Below are 17,136 nucleotides of genomic sequence, written 5' to 3' on the forward strand. Positions count from 1 at the left end.
CACTGGTGCCCTTCCAGCTGTTACCCTGGTGCTGAGTGAAGTCCTAAATCTGCTGCAGGCCCTTTAAGAGGAATCTCCTAAGAACCCTGCAGTTTCTTCTGCTGCCCCAACTTTCACTGGTTTTTACAGCCAGAAGTTATAGGGACTTATCTCCTGGCACTGGAACCCTGGGCTGTGTGGTCTGGTCTGGGGCTGGGATCCCTCACTCTCAAGGTATCCTTCCCGATTTTCATCTACCACATGTGGATGTGGAACCACCCATTTTTTGTCCCTGCTCCTTTCTGTGTCACTCTGCCATTCTTCTCTGTACCTCCCCAGCTCTCCACACCTCTCTGCATATCTCCGCCTCTCTGCAACTCCTACCCATCTGAATGAATGTGGCTTCTTTAAATCCTTGCTTGTCAGACTTCCATACCTCTCAATTTTCTGACTACTCTGGGTGGTATTTTTTTTGTAGTCTAGTTGTAATTTTTGTAGTTGTTTGAGAAGGTAAGGCTTGTTTACCTATACCTCCATCCTGACCTAAGTCTCAAGACCAATCTTGTTTCAATTAGGCAGCTACTCCTCCTTCCCTATCCCTTGGGTTATATTGAAGCCAACTATAGACCTCCTATGTCACCAGTAAATATTTCAGTATGAGATATTTCATTTTTAACAAGTAAGCTTATAAACTCATAATTATCATAAATTAACAGAAAACAATACTGTAGTACAAGAAATCTAATGTCATATTCATACCTAATCGGAGCATCTTAAATTCAGGTAACTTTGCTGAGGCACAAAGTTGATAAAAGATATGATAGTTTCTTTCCTCTTCTGCCTTTAAAATAAATAAGAAGAGTTTTCAGTTACAGCATTTTAAACTAAAACTCAGAAAATTCAATCATAAAATAAAGTTTTAACACTTAATTATGTCGGTGCAATAAATTGTCCTTTCCCAAATTTCCTAACACACATTTATGATTACTAAATCTTGTGATTTACTAGCCAGGTGTAGGTGGGTGAGTGTGCGTCTGTTGGTCACATTCACCACAAAACATCTGACAGTGATGCTTTCTGAACTCCTGTATGGCTTCATAAGTGGCATCATTATAAGAGACCATTGCCTTTGAAGGAAGCTAAAACCACTTTTTTTGAATACTCAATATTTTCTCACAGTGCCTCTTAGATACACAGTCTTCCTAACACCTTGAATGAAAAGAATATCTTATTTTTGCCATAATTTAGACTGGACCATCTACTGTGGTTGTTTTACATTTGTAATAATACTGTAATAATATTCATGCAAAATTGAATCCTTATACCCTAATATCATATCCTTGAATTCTGCAGTGTATTCAGCTGACTAAAGAGTAGTGCACGTAAGGCCAAGGTCAGGTTTCACTTCCACAGGGGCCTGATGTCTGCTAAAGAAAACCTATCACAGGACAGAAGACATGAAACAAATTAACAATATACCAAATGATCATAAGCATGATTAGGCAAAAGATCAGGTAATTTGGCTCACAGACAACTAGAAAAGCAGGTAGATCCACAGAAATGTTTTGGTCCTTCATACGTGAAGGATAGTATAAATTATGCTCTGGCTGAATCATTTTGACATACCAAATTTCCTCAATATTATTTAGTGCTGGGGATTGGGAACAACTAGAATTCCTTTAATATCTCTAGATAACATTGCATTAGGCCTTAATGGTTTGTCTTAAGCACTGTTACTAGCCTCTGGTCACCATATCCACTTAACCTTTAATTGTTTACCTATTAATCAAATCAGCACTATTTAAACACAATCTTTTCTGAGATCTACATATTTCCTCCATTCTTCCTTTTTGGCTACTAAACATTTTAAAAAATAAAATCTATACAAATATGCATGTGTATGTATTAACACTGCTCTGTGTGCACCCACATATTAAAACAATGGAGGAGAGTGACTACTGCTTTATTATATAAAAATCAAATATTATACTTATGTGGCCACAAGTCAGGCACATCCCCAAAGTCAAAGCTTGGGTAGCTGCAGGCTGCCGAAACTCATCATTCTGAGTATGTCCCAGACACTTTCAAAAGCATGACAGGCTTGTGCAATGGAAACTGTAGACACTGCTGAAACTTGTGACTCTCAGTATGTCCCAGACGCTTTCATAACCTTAACAGACTTGTGCAATGGAAACTGTAGATGCTGCTACATGGCAGTGCCAGGGGAATCTGAGCTTCAGTGCCGTGGGCATCCAGTTAAGAGGCTACAAAAACCCTGATCTCACAGCATGCAGTGGGCCAGAGCCCTGCACTAGGAGTTTTCCTTAGTATGCCTATAAATATATAAATGTATGGCTGCCAATGCTGTAAATTTATAATGTTTCCCACTTAGAGATAAAAAATGACCAGGAGAAGATATGTGAATGATATCCTGCATGGCATGCAGACTTGAATATGTTCTTTGACAATTCACAACTGAGTTGTGTAACTCAGGAAAGAGAACAAGTATAATTTTTTTTCTTGAACTGAGTTTGAACTGTTACTCATTGAAGGCATAAACCAATGTCTTTTCTATCAATTGACATACACAAGCATCTTCAGGAAAAAGTAAAAACTGTTAAACCTAAACCAGTGTCCAGCCTCAATGACCATTAGTCTAATGGGTATTCCCCCACTTCTGACAGGCATCATTTCCCACATTCCAGTCCAAGTGTGGTCTGTAGTAGTATTGTCATAATACACTCAAGCATATCTAGAAATAAAATGCAAACCAGCAAGCATGACCTCTGGAATTATATGGCAACCTAACACAAGTGTATATGTCTACACGCCCAGCTTACCTGGAACACCACTCGGGATTTTTCTAAAAGGTAAGTTCTCATATTGGCACCAATGATTCGATATCTCTTATCAAAACCAATCTCAATATACTTCCCAAAACGGCTGCTATTATCATTCCTGGTTGTCTTAGCATTTCCAATTGACTAAGAAGCAAGGGGAAAAATAAGATTTTAGAAATACAATTCATGACATGCATTTACAAAGTTGGTTCAGGGAAAGGACAGAATAGAACACAACCTTTTATAACTGATCACTTTAAGACCAGAACCAACGTTGCCTCTGCAGGCAGTAGTGTATGTTTTGCTCACTGCACACCCACACAGATATATACTTACTAATTGTTAGTATCTGCTTTGTTATTCTCACAGAAATTATTTTCATAAACAGTAAACCTGAACCAGCAGCTGGGAGGTCTTCACACACTACTTGAGGTATCTGAACACATGCATTCATGCCAGCAAAGAACAGAATGGATGGCACTGGGAGCTACCAAGGTGCAAACCCTCTTAGTTAAACATCAGGGTTTTGATTTCTTGAAAAACTTAGTCTGTTTTATGTAAATAAGCTGGTTAAGCCACATTAATAATCTCCTGAAAATATTGCTCTAGTGTCCAGAATCTCTTTAGTCAGAAGTTTCTATCATCTTATCCTGTGACAACAAAGGTCTGGATGGACTGCTAATTTGAGAATTTGTGATTTCTCACTCTCAATTCAAAGCCATTTTCAGAAACCAGAGACAGCGAAGTTTGGCTTTGGACTTTTTAAACTTTTTTTTTAAGATTCTGTTTAATTATTTTTAGAGAGGGGAAACAGAGGGAGAGAATCATCAATGTGTGGTTGCCAATTGCGTGCCCCCTACTGGGGACCTGGACTGAAACCCAGGCATGTGCCCTAACTGGGAATCGAACTGGTGTCCCTTTGGTTCACAGGCCGGCATTCAATCCACTGAGCCACACCAGCCAGAGCTGGTTGGATTTTGATAGTTGTATCTAATGTGCAAAACATCAGCTATAGAATGCAGAAAATGTAATGTAACTTTTTTCAAAATGTTTAATATAATCTAAAAAAACGGCACATGTACTGCTTTCTGATGTAGGTAACATCCTTCCATACATTTTTCTCTCAAGGCAAAGCAAAAGACATGGTATAGTTAGAAAGGCAAGTGTTCATATATGTATATATTAAATATTTAATATGAAAACAATAACACAGCCACAAAAGTCAACATTAGATTCTCTGCTTCATCAAAAAAAAAGTTATTTTCACTCTCTGAAATACAGGGCAGGTGTTGCTCTATTCTGTTTTGGCAATGAGAATACTGTTATATTTCAGATTAACATTTTTAATAGAAAGAATGACTGAAAGCTATCTTCCCAGCAAAATAACAGAGCAATCTAATGTAGCCTAACAATTTAACAGTATAAGTATTTACTCAAATATTCCGCTTCTTGATATTACAAAAAGCATAGCAGAGAGTCTCCATGTAGTCTCATTCTTTTTATTTTATTTAGAAAAAGAAGTTAATGATAAATGCAGAATTCTCTTTCAACACCATAGATTCTGTCAGAGCAGATGAGGGGTTCCATGCAGCAGCACTGGCGGCGGCAGCGGTAGTTCCTGAGTGCTTTCCAGGCTCTGTCTGGAGGACTGTCCTGCTAGCACCGAAGCAGGCTAGGGAAAGGTGGGCCTCAGCTTCCCCTCCCTCCCTGACTTACCCCACCTTCCATATGGTAGCCCTCTCCCCTCGACTCAGAGTGGGAGTTAGAGTGGCCAGCCTGTCCAAACAATACTATACTCAGTGGGAAGAGACAGTGAGTAGGAAAAGGTTGAATCATGCCCCTCTGTCTTTGAGTAAAAGGTATTTATACATAGAGACAAGAGTGGCAGAAGCAGCAAATGAAATAGAAGTTGAAAGACCTCGGTATCTACCAGGCCCCACTACCAATTTCCATCATTTAATCCTTTGTGGACCTTTAGTGTCTCCAAGTATAATGTGACTAGGATAGATGAGCTCTAAAGTCCTTCACAAAAATAAAATGATATGATTCTAAGCCTTGAACCTGATATCAAAAGGAGGTTCTATATATAAACAGTACCTTTTTCCACTCTCCCTAATTGTTCCCTCTATCTCATAAGTATTACATTTACAACAGCTTCCCTTAATGCTATTTTCTTTCAATTAGCAAAAAATTGCTAAAGGAAAGGAGAAGGTTTGTGGTCTTCATTTTACTACTGACTTCAGTAAAATGTTGAGTGATTTACTCTTCTTTACTAAATGGAGACGAAGATCTTCAACTATAGTTACTGAAGGTGAAAAAGAACAATTAAGAAAGACCCAGTGTGCCCCAAGAATATTCCCTGTCATCATCTTAGGACACAAATTTCCAGGAGAAAGGGAAAAAAAGAAAACATGACAAAATAGAGCAAAAAGAATCACTTCCTTTTACATCATTTACATTTTGCAAAAGGACCAGTACTGAGGATGAGAACCTTGCTTTTTAAAGGACAATGTGCAAATCCCATTAGCCACTGGGCTGTGATGTTAACTATGAAGAATGCTCATTGTCCGATGAGGAGTTTCAGCAGGTCACTGGAGTCCCAGACGCACCTTTCTTGACATCACAGTAAAGGGCTCTGATACAGAGACATAATCTTGAGGCAAATTTAAAGCTACAAATTTTCTGGGCCACATATTCAATAATTTGCCTGTTTTATTTCTTATAACTGTAAACCCTTTGCCATCATTCTTCAGCCCCATGTTCCATTTTAATCTTTCAAATTGGGATGACTTTACTAGAATTGTTGAAAATTAGTTCTCTCTTTACCAAGTTTTCTTACTTTAAATTCTTGTGGAGAAACTAAACAATATTCTAGAAGGAAGTAGATAAGCATAACTGATGCACTTATTTTTTTTTTGTTCATTCTAGCAAACAGGGTAAATTCCTTGTAACAGCATATTAAAAAGTAGCATCTGTAGCCCTTCCGAATTATAAATGTCACTCCTACTAATATAATATAACAAGGTAATGCAATATTTCATTCAACTTGACGTGTTCTAAGAGGTTCATTCCAGACTTACATTATTATATGATCCAGGCCTATAAAAGATGAAATGCCCTGATGCTGTCACAATGAAGGCTCTGGCAATCTAACATTAGGGACTAAGAATAGCCTAAACTATTGCCAAATATCAAGAATTCATTGTCATGACCAAAAACAGTGAAAATAATCGAAGCTAGCAAAGCCCTGTTGTTTCCTAAGCCAAATCCTAAAACTGGATCTGCAGATGGAATTCCCCCAATATCAATACTATGGTATCCACTGATGTAGATTTAATTCTTCAAAGTCTTAAAAGTTGCTTAAAATTTTTACTACTCTCTTTTGGCACAAACATCTGTTTCCTCCTGTCCAGGCTATCTCAGAAAAAAACTTTTCTGGTTCTCTTTCTACTGTGCACCCAGCCCAGGAGGCCTCTTAACTTCCCCAGTGTATCTGGTCCTCTCGACCCCAAGAAGAAAAGTCCTGCTGCTCTGGGAGGAGGCCTGGAGGCCAGGGGCCACAGCATTCTGTTCTGAGTGTCACACACCACACTGCAAACCAGGCACAATTACCTCTGGACTGATTATTGCAAAAACCACTTGTACCACAGGTGCACCAGGCCAGTTTTAAACTCCATCTGTGTTTGGGTGACAAATAAGGCTTGACAAAGGAAAAAACAGGAATAAAAAATGCTGATTTGAATTTTAATACCAAAGATTTATTTCTGCAAACTAATTTCTTTCCATTTAATAAGACTTACTTTTCTTCATCTAAAGAGACTTACAAAAATGTACCTCTCCTAAAATCATATTAGACAAATAATTCGCTAGTTACAAATCCTAAAATACTCAAATTCTCACATAAATAGGTCCATTTTCTTTGGCATAAACATTTCTACTCAATATACATATTCTACTTTTAAAAGGACCTCCTTTCATAGTTCTTCCATTCAAGAATTTGTAGTTACTGGATCTCTTTTTCTAACCTAAAATTGTGTGATATGCTTGACAGAAACAGGAAGAAAAATGTTAACAAGATCATAATTTAAGTTTATAGTTCATATCTGGAAAAAATATTATATAGTTAAACAAGCTGGACTAAGTATGGAAAATGAAATGTGGACAAAGGAATAATGCAACTCATTTACGCTTGAATGTAGCAAATCCTGTGTTTTAGAAGGAGCTTAAATAATAACCCAGGATTGAGCAGAAATTAGTAACTTACACTTCTAGAACAAGGAGCAATAGAAATAAGTCAATTAACTAGGAGAAAGAAACTTTAGGAAATGAAGTACCATTGCCAAATATTTAGAGGCAACAATTCAAGGCTGTGTTAAAAACACAGGATTATGAAATAGAGTAGATTCCTTTATAGCTGAACGTTGTGCAAAATAGCTACCTTCTTGAATGTTCACTTTTTCTAGATCTCTTACTGACATGTGAAGAAGTATTTTCCAACTTTTAGTGAGTGGGAGATCCCAGACTTTCTGACATGTGCTGTATCAAGCAATTTTTTTTACATGTTTCTTAACAGAAGAATATAATAAGAAGGCAAGGCTGCTGCTGTCTTACCTCCATGATGGGGTTGGAGGCCAAGACCTTTTCTTCAACATTGGCTTCACTGGCAGAACCACTTACAGTTGCAAAGTATCGCATAGCATACTTAGCTGAGACTGTTTTTCCTGCCCCAGACTCTCCACTTACAATGATGGACTGATTTCGTTCATCTCTGTAAAACAAAGAAGAGTAACTGACAGTGCTGCCCACTTCTGAATGTAATTAACATTATTTCCTCTGTGTGTTCCTCAATGAGTCATGGTAAGTTTCTGCTGGTTCATATATGCAACAATGTGGGAAGGAAATTAAGAATGATATTTCCCAATAAAAATAACTACTTTCTTTTTTTTTTAAGATTTTATTTATTTATTTTTAGAGAGGAAAGGGAGAGAGATAGAGAGAGAGAGAAACATCAATGTGCGGTTGCTGGGGGCTATGGCCAGCAACCCAGGCATGTGCCCTGACTGGGAATCGAACCTGCGATGCTTTGATTTGCAGCCCATGCTCAATCCACTGAGCTACGCCAGCCAGGGAAAATAACTACTTTCAAACTAACAATAAACAGGGAGAAAAAGATATCAAGCATTAAATTAGAAAGCATCACATCTAAGAATAAGTCTATAATCATGGGTCTCTGAATTTTTTGTGTACACATATCTTAAACATATTGTTTTTATCCCTAAAAAATCATTTTGATATATTAAAATACTGTTGTTAACCACCTCAGAAGAGAAAGAAGCCACAGAAAAGGACTTTAGAAAAAAATCCTATTTAATTAAAATTACAGCCCTGCCCTGGCTGCTGTAGCTCAGTGGACTGAGCGTGTGCTGTGAACCAAAGGGTTTCCAGTTCGATTCCCAGTCAGGGCACATGCCTGGGTTGCAGGCCTGGTCCCCAGTGGGAGCCATGTCAGAAGCAACCGCACATTGATGTTTCTCTCCCTCTCTTTCTCCCTCCCTTCCCCTCTCTCTAAAAATAACTAAATAAAATCTTTAAAAAAGAAATTATAGCCCTGGCTGGTGTGGCTCAGGGGATTGAGTGTTATCCTGCAAACCAAAAGGTCACCTGTTCGATCCCCAGTCAGGGCACATGCCTGGGTTCCAGGCCAGGTCCCCAGTTAGGGGCAAGTGTGCAAGAGGCAACCATACCTTGATGTTTCTCTCCTCTTTCTCCCTTCCTTCCCCTCTCTCTGAAAATAAATAAAATCTTTTTTAAAATTATAAATTGTTTACTAATTAATAGATTGTAAAGTAGTGTCTCCCACAAGCTCCAGCTTCTACTAAAATATCCTCACTACCAAAGAAAAAGTGCTTCATTCATGCTTCATTTGTTCATATATGTCAGAACTCAGAGACCATCACTGTTACGTCTTTACTTCATTCACATAATGACTCGAAAACTCTAAGTGATGAGCTTGCTCATAAGACTATCATTTCTGTGAGGATAAGGACTTATGTCATCTTTACCTTTAATATCCAGCACCTAGTCCAGAGCCGGACACATCATAAATGTTCAGTGAATTTCTATTGATTATAAGTAAACTGAAACTTCAGGAACAACAGCCTAGGAAATAATCTCTCTTCTTTGGCTATAATTTCTACTAGGACAGAAGCAGGAAACTCCCACTTCCTGATACAAAAGCACCAGTCAGCTTTAATTCATCAAAATAAATGAGCAAGTACATAAAGGTGGTATCATTTGGGCCCTTAATTTACAAAGAGTCAGGATGACTTTCAAAAGTTTTTAGTGGAACTATCCTTGTATCCTATATGGATACAAGATGGGGGAGGTTATTCTACTATAGAAGGTGATGTTTTTATCTTTTAAAAGAGATTATTTATTGAACAAATATTTATCAAACACCTACTACTTGACAAACATTATGCTAAACACTAGAGGTGTAAGTTACGTAAATCATGATCTGCATCCTCACGTGGTCAATGATCCAGTAGGAAAGACAGACTACGTTTCAAGATTATAACATCTGTGAGGGAGCGCTGAGTGAAGCAAGATGGGATCAAGGAAGGCTCCCGGGAGAGGAAACCTGAGCAAGGTCAAGCAAGAAAAAAGGAGTAGGAGAAGGAGATAATGTAAATGAAACCTCATGCAAGGTTTCATTTGGGAAGTGAGAAAAAGGCAGATAGTTCACTTTGGCTGGAACATGAATTAAAAACAAATAAGGTTGCAGAAGTTAGCAAGAACTGGATCGTAAAGGCTTTACATGAGATGTTAAAAATTTTGAAGTTTAACTAAAGGTCATGGAATGCCACTGCAGGGGTTTTAAACAGAAAATAACACAACTCTATTAGAAAGATCACTCTGGCAGCAATGTGGAGTATGGACAGCAAAGGGTCCAGCTGAAAAAATTATGGAAGTCTGAACACAGGTTGTTGTGGTCATGGAAAGAGGCAGATGGCTTAAGAGATACAAAAGTGGTAGGGATCAACAGTACTTGGTAATAAATTTCCAAAGTAGAAATACAGCACTTTTCTAAGGAAAAGGTTTTCTTTTTTCTTTGAGAAAATGAGAGTCACTGCCTTATTTTACAGACCTGTACAGGAGAAGTACAACGCAGGCCTAATTGAACACATTCACAGGACACTGCCAGGGCCACGTCACAACCTGTTCTTGACGCTCTGAACCCCACGTTGTGGGAAAATCAGGAGGACCTTGGTGACACACTAAGGGACATCGAATTATCATAGAACAAGCTTGCACGTAATCCTGTTTTTATGAAACTACCTTGTACATCATTCTCATCATCTCATTTCCTTTTTATTTGAATTTCTAGACTGCATTGGATAATCCCATTGCCTCTGCTCATTAATGGCTGACTCTAAGATAAATCACTCTAGCAAAACAGTTCTCGTGGTGCCAGTGTCCTTTCTTTTAGTCATCTACAATGTCCTCAGAATTTATATTTTTTAATACATTAATCAAGAAACAGTATCAGCAGTCTTCAGATTACCTTCTACAATAGGATTAGAAACATTACCTCCTCCTAATTCTTGCATGATCGGTACTGTCACTACACCCTGTGTGACAGCTAACTTGATGAAATTCTCCCAGCATTTCTAATGGCAAACAAGCCAAGAAGGTTGCCACTAGTCTGATGAAAAGGAAATATTAATAGGAATTGTCATCCTAAACTGTACTGCCGCCTTTGAAAAGCTTTACTTCAAGTTTTAAAAAACCTAAAAATTCACATGTAAGAGTCCTTTCCTATAACATGGGGAACAAAAACATTTTAGAAGCAACAAAATCAAGGACTGTTCAGACAAATCAGGGATCTGTACGAATGCACACACACATATACGTTCTGATGTCAGGCACGTGCCAGATGGATTTTCTTTTCCCTGATTTACAATCATGTGTTCATATAACCAACAGTTTTTTAAATGTTTTTAAGGGACTTCATTATTTCTTTACTATTACTGACTTTTTGGCAGAGAGAACTCTCTTTTTCCCAAGCCTAGTAGAACATTTCAGTATATAAATAAGTACCACTCTTCCATTATACAAACTTCTCTGAACCCAGATTCCAGTCCTAGCTCACCCTTTACCAGCTTCAAGGCTTTGAGCAACAGCACAGCCTCTCTGGGCCAGTTTCCTATCTTGAAGATTAAATGGCATCTAAGGTGCCCTCAAAAGCTGAAGTACTGTGATCTAAAAGTCAAACTAACCTTGCAGTTGGCTTTTAGATGTTGGATTGGTCATTAGCCTGCACTGTAAGCCAGGGTAAACTCCTGGAACAACTGGAATAGGGCAGGCCTACGGATACTCAGGCAGTCTTGAGTGACTGTATATTAGATGGGCAACACTTCTTCTTTGGAGAACCTCTGAATTAGAGATGGCCAAAATCAATAAAGGGCTACAAAAAGAAAAATTTAAAATAACCCATTGACTAGCTTTTAAATTAAGAACAGGAATCAGAAATCTTTATAAAGTAAGTACAACAGGTTTTTAAAATGTTTTTCAGTTCTATATGGCCTTTGGAAGAAATGAGGAAACTAAGTAATGCCAACCTCAGAACTGATTCAGGCAGAACACAATTTAATGTATCTACCCACTGAGGGTTGCCACCTACCCTGATAAATACACAAGCACCTAGGCCTAATTTTTAGCTTATAAACAAATATTGTTTGTGAAACAAAACCTAGTGTTTTACCTTTTTGCAGCTAATCAGCCTAGTAATTTCTCCCTTTATTTGATCCTTTGTTAAAAAAAGAAAACATTTAGTGCAACATAATGCCTTCTTTCAAAGCTGTGTTTTTACTGTGGTGACTTAAAGATGTGGCCTCATTTGATACTCTCTTATTAGATGCTAAATTTTCCTGTTACTATTACTTCTCAAAATCAAGCTACTCTGTTGTCTCTAATTTCTGCTTTTGATCAATCCCCAAAAGATTTAAATTTTATAAAAAGTTTATACCAGACAATAAGCTCATAATGACAGTATTAAGTATTATTTGTGAAGTGTAAATATTTACTATAAAAGAGTGTGCTGGCTCTGGTGAAAGCTGTTCCTTAGAGAGGCAGAGAGATGGACTATGCAGGAAGTGAAAATAAGCGTTCCTAGAAATACACACTGATGTAATTTCATTGCTGGTAAACAGCCTGTCACATGGCTATCAGATCCTCTTCTTCAATCTAACTTTTTTGTTCCATCAGTATAGAGCCCCTGAGATTAATATCAAGATCATAAAAGAAGTAGTAAATTATATTTGCTTAACTTTTACAAACTCTTATACTTACTGTATTTTATTCCTGCTGCAACCCTATGAGAAGATAGTACTCAGCAAGTCCCAAATTCATATAATAAAGAATTCTGAAGAGGAACCATTTACTGGGAACTGAGGTGGTCTAAAAATAAAGTTTGATAAAATCATGAAGAATAATAGAAATCAGGCAGATAAAGGAGCACAAAAAGGATATTCTAGGCTGAATGAAAGGTGCAGAAATTTAAGTATGCAATGTTAACTGGAGGGAATAGATGTATTAGAGTAGGACTACCCAGCTGAAAGTAAGAAAACTACATGTCAAAGAAGAAAGACTTCGGAGTCTCAGCAGGATTCAAATCTCAGTTCCCAGACACTATTTATTAGTATGATAGCCAAAACAAGTTACGTTCCTCATCTGTCTGCTCCCCGTGATGTCGTGAAGATTAGTGGTAACATGTTGACACCATGCTTGGCACATAGTAGGCCATCCAAACATGGTAGCAATTAATTAATGCAAGTTAATCCACCTTTACACCATACACAAAACTCTTCTTATCAGGTAGCGTGCATTACTTCAAGTCTGTCTGCATAAATAGGATTTTGTTACCACATGGCAGCTGAGCCCTAGGTGGTTTAGGAGTATACAGTTTTCCAACCTTTTCGAAAGTCTGATTTTTTTTTTAAGTTAAGAAAACAGAAAAGGCAGCTTTACAATGAGGCCTCCCCTGAGCCTAGTACATGTACCCTCTGGCACATCCAGCATTCTGTACCTCCTTTTCTGACTTTATTTTTCACAGTATCACTTATTAATACATGACAGCCTGTATATCTTTATTTTTGTTGTTTATCATGCCTTGCTTTATGATGGTAAAATTTTTGACTATTTTGTCTAATTTGTTTACTGCTGTGTCCCCAGGCCCCAAACTGTGCTTGGATGGTGCTCAGTAAAGGTCTGTTGAACAGGCAATGAATTGTACCTTCCCCGAAGATGCAAGGGGCCTGCAGCAGCACCGGTGATGCTCCAGAAATCATGGGTAGTAAAGATGGCAATCTTCATTTGGTAAGGGAGAAAAATGACCCTGCAATATCAATTCCAGACTATAGGTCTAAGCAGACATGGTCTGCTTAGCTGTTGCGGCACATTTTATGTGTGTAGATTTATTCATATAAAAGGTAAACAAAATATCATAACTAGTTGAAGCATATGGTAAAACTGCATAAAAAAACTGAGCAAAGAAAAAACCAACAAACAAACCTACAGTTAATGAATCACACTGGGTGGCTGAGCTACAGGGGAATAATGAGGGGGAGAATGTTAGAAAGCCAAAGTAAATCTAAGGGTAAAAAGCAAGAAATATTCATATAAATCTAATACTATTTGTGGATTACCAATAACAAAGATGGTAAGAGCCAAGCTTTCATGTATACGAAGAGCATTTTCAAAGACGTCATATAGTTTTCTATGAACAGTATAAAATTTCTCAGAGGTTACTTTTAGGTTCTGGCCCTACATGCAACTCCCTCTCTGCCTAGTAGTTTTCAGGCTGTGCTTACGTGGGGCTCACTCCGTTTGCAGTGCTCCAGGACTATACAAATACAAACTGCTGGGCTTTTCTAACTTCAGGGGAAAAATACACTAATAGATGGAATTTTTTTCAATTTTAAGCTTTAAAAAGCCCCCAAAGTTTCTTAAACTTTTGACAGTAATTACTATTTTATAGTAGAATCTGGTATAATATGGCAGGTTACATAGTATAAAACTCTGGTTAGTCATTTTATATTTAATATGTTAACTTTTCATAGCATCAGACTAATGAGATTTGAAAACTAGTCTTCCTAGTTATGTGGCCTTGGGAAAGCTATATAACTTCTCAGCAAAATGAAGATCAATAGTAATACCACCTCAGAAAGTTCTAAGTTCTGTGAGGATAAACTTAGCTAATAAATAGAAGGCAAATAAACAATACCTTGCACAAAGAGAGCACTTAATAATTGTTTGCTGCTCTTAAAGTATCAATGATATTTTATTAATAAAAGGGCATAATGTTTTCTATGGACTGTCACTGAAAAAATCCCAAAAATTCTGTCACAAGGAGAGTGAAATTCTGTCCAACTCTCCCTGGTTAGAAAGGAAAAAGTAAAAACCTCTGGAGTATCAGTTTTCTTACTACCCCACAAATTGTTTGAGGGTTTCCCATATCATTTTTATAGCATGCCAAGTTCTTACCTGTGGGCTAGAAATACCTGTGGGCTGGAGAAATGAGTTAAATACATACTATTCTTCTACACATCCACAGTTTTAAATTATATCACATTGTATTATTAAAAGTACAATCTAGACTTAAAAGCAGTCTTTCCCCCCATTCTCTTCTCTTAAAATGTTAGGCTTCCATGGTTAATATCAAAGACATTTTGCTGATGCTACTGAGGATCACTCATGCCCTAGCATACAATGCTAACATTAAAATTCACAATTTCCTTGATATTTATTTATTTAAGATACAGGCAGATTTCTTCCAGCATTTAGGCCTTTTAGTTCTTGTCAGCCACTCAGCTGAAAGACATTGGGGCAAGACATTCAATACCACCAATCCTTGATCTACTCATCTGTAGAACACAACATCTCTCCTTGCATAGTCACAGGACCATGATGAGATTCCAACGGCAATTTTAAAAAGTCCGATGTCCTTTTACAAATGTAGGCTATTTAACAATAATGCAGGCCACTTAAGACACATTAGTCAAGGCTGTTTATTTAATGATAGTTTATAAGTTGTCATTCACTGTATTTTAAAATATCTGTGACTCTGCAAAAAAGAAATCATCTCATCTAATAAGAATCATGAAATAACAGTCTCACCAACCTGGCCATTTGCTTATAAGCTTCTTCAGCAACTGCAAAGATATGTGGATCCATATCACCCATGTTCTGACCACTATATGCATTGATAATATCTTCGCCATAAATAGGCAGCTGTTCATAAGGATTTATAGCAACTAGGACTATACCTGGGGAAGGGGGTGAAAAAGCAAAAGAAGAAGTCATTTATATTCTAATGGGCATATTAAACTTAGTCAAGTGAGAATTATAGTGGGCATATTAAACTTAGTTAAGTGAAAACAAATTTGTATTTCAGTTAATATTGAACAAATTGTTAAGAATCAAACCAAGCCATACAGAGCCTTTGCCTCAGAACGCATTATATCTAGTCCTAAATACAACACCATTTATTTTCCTATTTTTTTTTAATCCTCACCCAAGGATACATTTATTGATTTTAGAGAGAGGAAGGGTGAGAGAGAGAGAAAGGAACATTAATGTGAGAGAGAAACATTGGTTGCCTCCTGTGTGCACCCCAACTGGATAAAACCTGCAACCTTCTGGTGTACAGGATGGTGTTCCATTAACTGAGCCACCTGGTTGGGACTAAATACAACACCATTTAAAAGCTGAACTAGGTTATTTCAGCCCTGGCTGGCGTAGCTCAGTGGACTGAGCACGGGCTGGGAACCAAAGTGTCCCAGGTTCGATTCCCAGCCAGGGTACATTTCTGGGTTGCAGGCCATAACCCCCAGCAACCGCACATTGATGTTTCTCTCTCTCTCCACCCACCATTCCCTCTCTAAAAAAAAAAATAATAAATAAATAAAAAATCTTAAAAAAAAAAGCTGAACTAGGTTATTTAAAATAATGACAATTGTGGCAATGTTAACAGTATTCTAAATATTTTCCTAATATTTACATAAAAAATTCTACTTCTAGAAATTCATCCAAATGAAAGACTCAGAGATTCATGCAACAGATATTTTAAAGATATTTATCATAATGTTATTTATAACAGTAAAAGTGAAAATAAACAAAGTATATAGTAGAGTGGTTAAATACATTTTGTCACAGCCATATGAAACACCAGTGTGCTACCACCACAATCATATTTTTAAAGAATATTAAATGTCATAGAAAAACATGACACAAAATTGTATAGAAACTGACTCCAATTTTATATCCAATAATACTCTCTTACATTTACACACATATAGACTATAACTCAAAATGATATTGGTTATTTTTCAGTGGTGAATTACACATAATTCTTTTCCTTTTTTATAGCTTTTTTGTATTTCCTTAAATTTTACAGTATATATATATATATATATATATATATATATATATAAACTTAATGAAGTCACTCATTCAACAAAAATTTTTTTAGCTCTAATTATGAGGGGGGACCCCGCACACATACACAAAAAAGAATTATCTTCTGGAGAGTGGGCTCCTTGTAGTACAGGCTCCCCCTCCTAGATTAGTGTTCTGGGAACCCATCTGTATCAGTGTACCAACTGGCATCACACCTTCAGCTTCAGCGAAAATTTTTTGAAGACTCTTTCAACACATTTGTGCATTTTGTGACGGGTGGGTGATTTACTAAGCTGAGTGTTCAGCAGTTTTTGACCAAAAACAGCATGACCCCCATGCACCACCCTCCTATTAACCTGATCTTGCCCCAAGCAATATTTTCCTTGTTTCTCCTGGATTAAGAAAGGTACTCAAAGGGTAACGTTTTGTTGATGTGGAAGAGGTGAAACAAAAAATGATGAAAGCACTAAAGGCACCAAAACTGACAAGTTCAAAAACTGTTATTGAGCAGTGGAAAAATGTCTCAACAGGTCTTTGAAAAGGTCTTTAAAGGTGACTGAAGTTTAAACATGTAAGAATAAATATGCAACTTTTTATAAATTTGGGGTTTTTTTGGGTCTCCCCTCATATCATTTAAATCTAAGTGAGAGGCTTACAACAGTAAACAAAAAAAGAAATTGTTACCCTCGTGTACTTTATTATATTCTGGTGGGACACTCAAACAATTAGCAAGGTAAATAAAAATGTATGTATTATAGGTTAGATAGTGGTAAGGAAAAGGAGAACATTTAAATGGAAAAGGCAGATATACTAAGAAGAAAAGGGGTTTATGATATAGGTGGCAGGGTAGGGCAGGGAA

General features: G+C 37.2%; 1 protein-coding gene across 6 annotated transcripts in view; it reads right to left on the minus strand.

Moving 5' to 3' along the window:
• MYO5A (myosin VA) overlaps positions 1-17,136 on the minus strand; it is a 176,943-nt gene that overhangs the window by 93,291 nt on the left and 66,516 nt on the right. For all 6 annotated transcript variants that reach the window (XM_036033632.1, XM_036033649.1, XM_036033646.1 and 3 more), the window contains exons 4-7: positions 15,001-15,145; positions 7,431-7,587; positions 2,820-2,963; positions 739-820 (exon numbers count right to left, since the gene is read on the minus strand). In XM_036033632.1, coding sequence (XP_035889525.1) covers positions 739-820; positions 2,820-2,963; positions 7,431-7,587; positions 15,001-15,145 — 528 coding nt within the window. The remainder of the gene's footprint in view (positions 1-738; positions 821-2,819; positions 2,964-7,430; positions 7,588-15,000; positions 15,146-17,136) is intronic.

The sequence above is a fragment of the Phyllostomus discolor genome, chromosome 1 (assembly GCF_004126475.2).
Source record: "Phyllostomus discolor isolate MPI-MPIP mPhyDis1 chromosome 1, mPhyDis1.pri.v3, whole genome shotgun sequence".
Taxonomy (NCBI): domain Eukaryota; kingdom Metazoa; phylum Chordata; class Mammalia; order Chiroptera; family Phyllostomidae; genus Phyllostomus; species Phyllostomus discolor.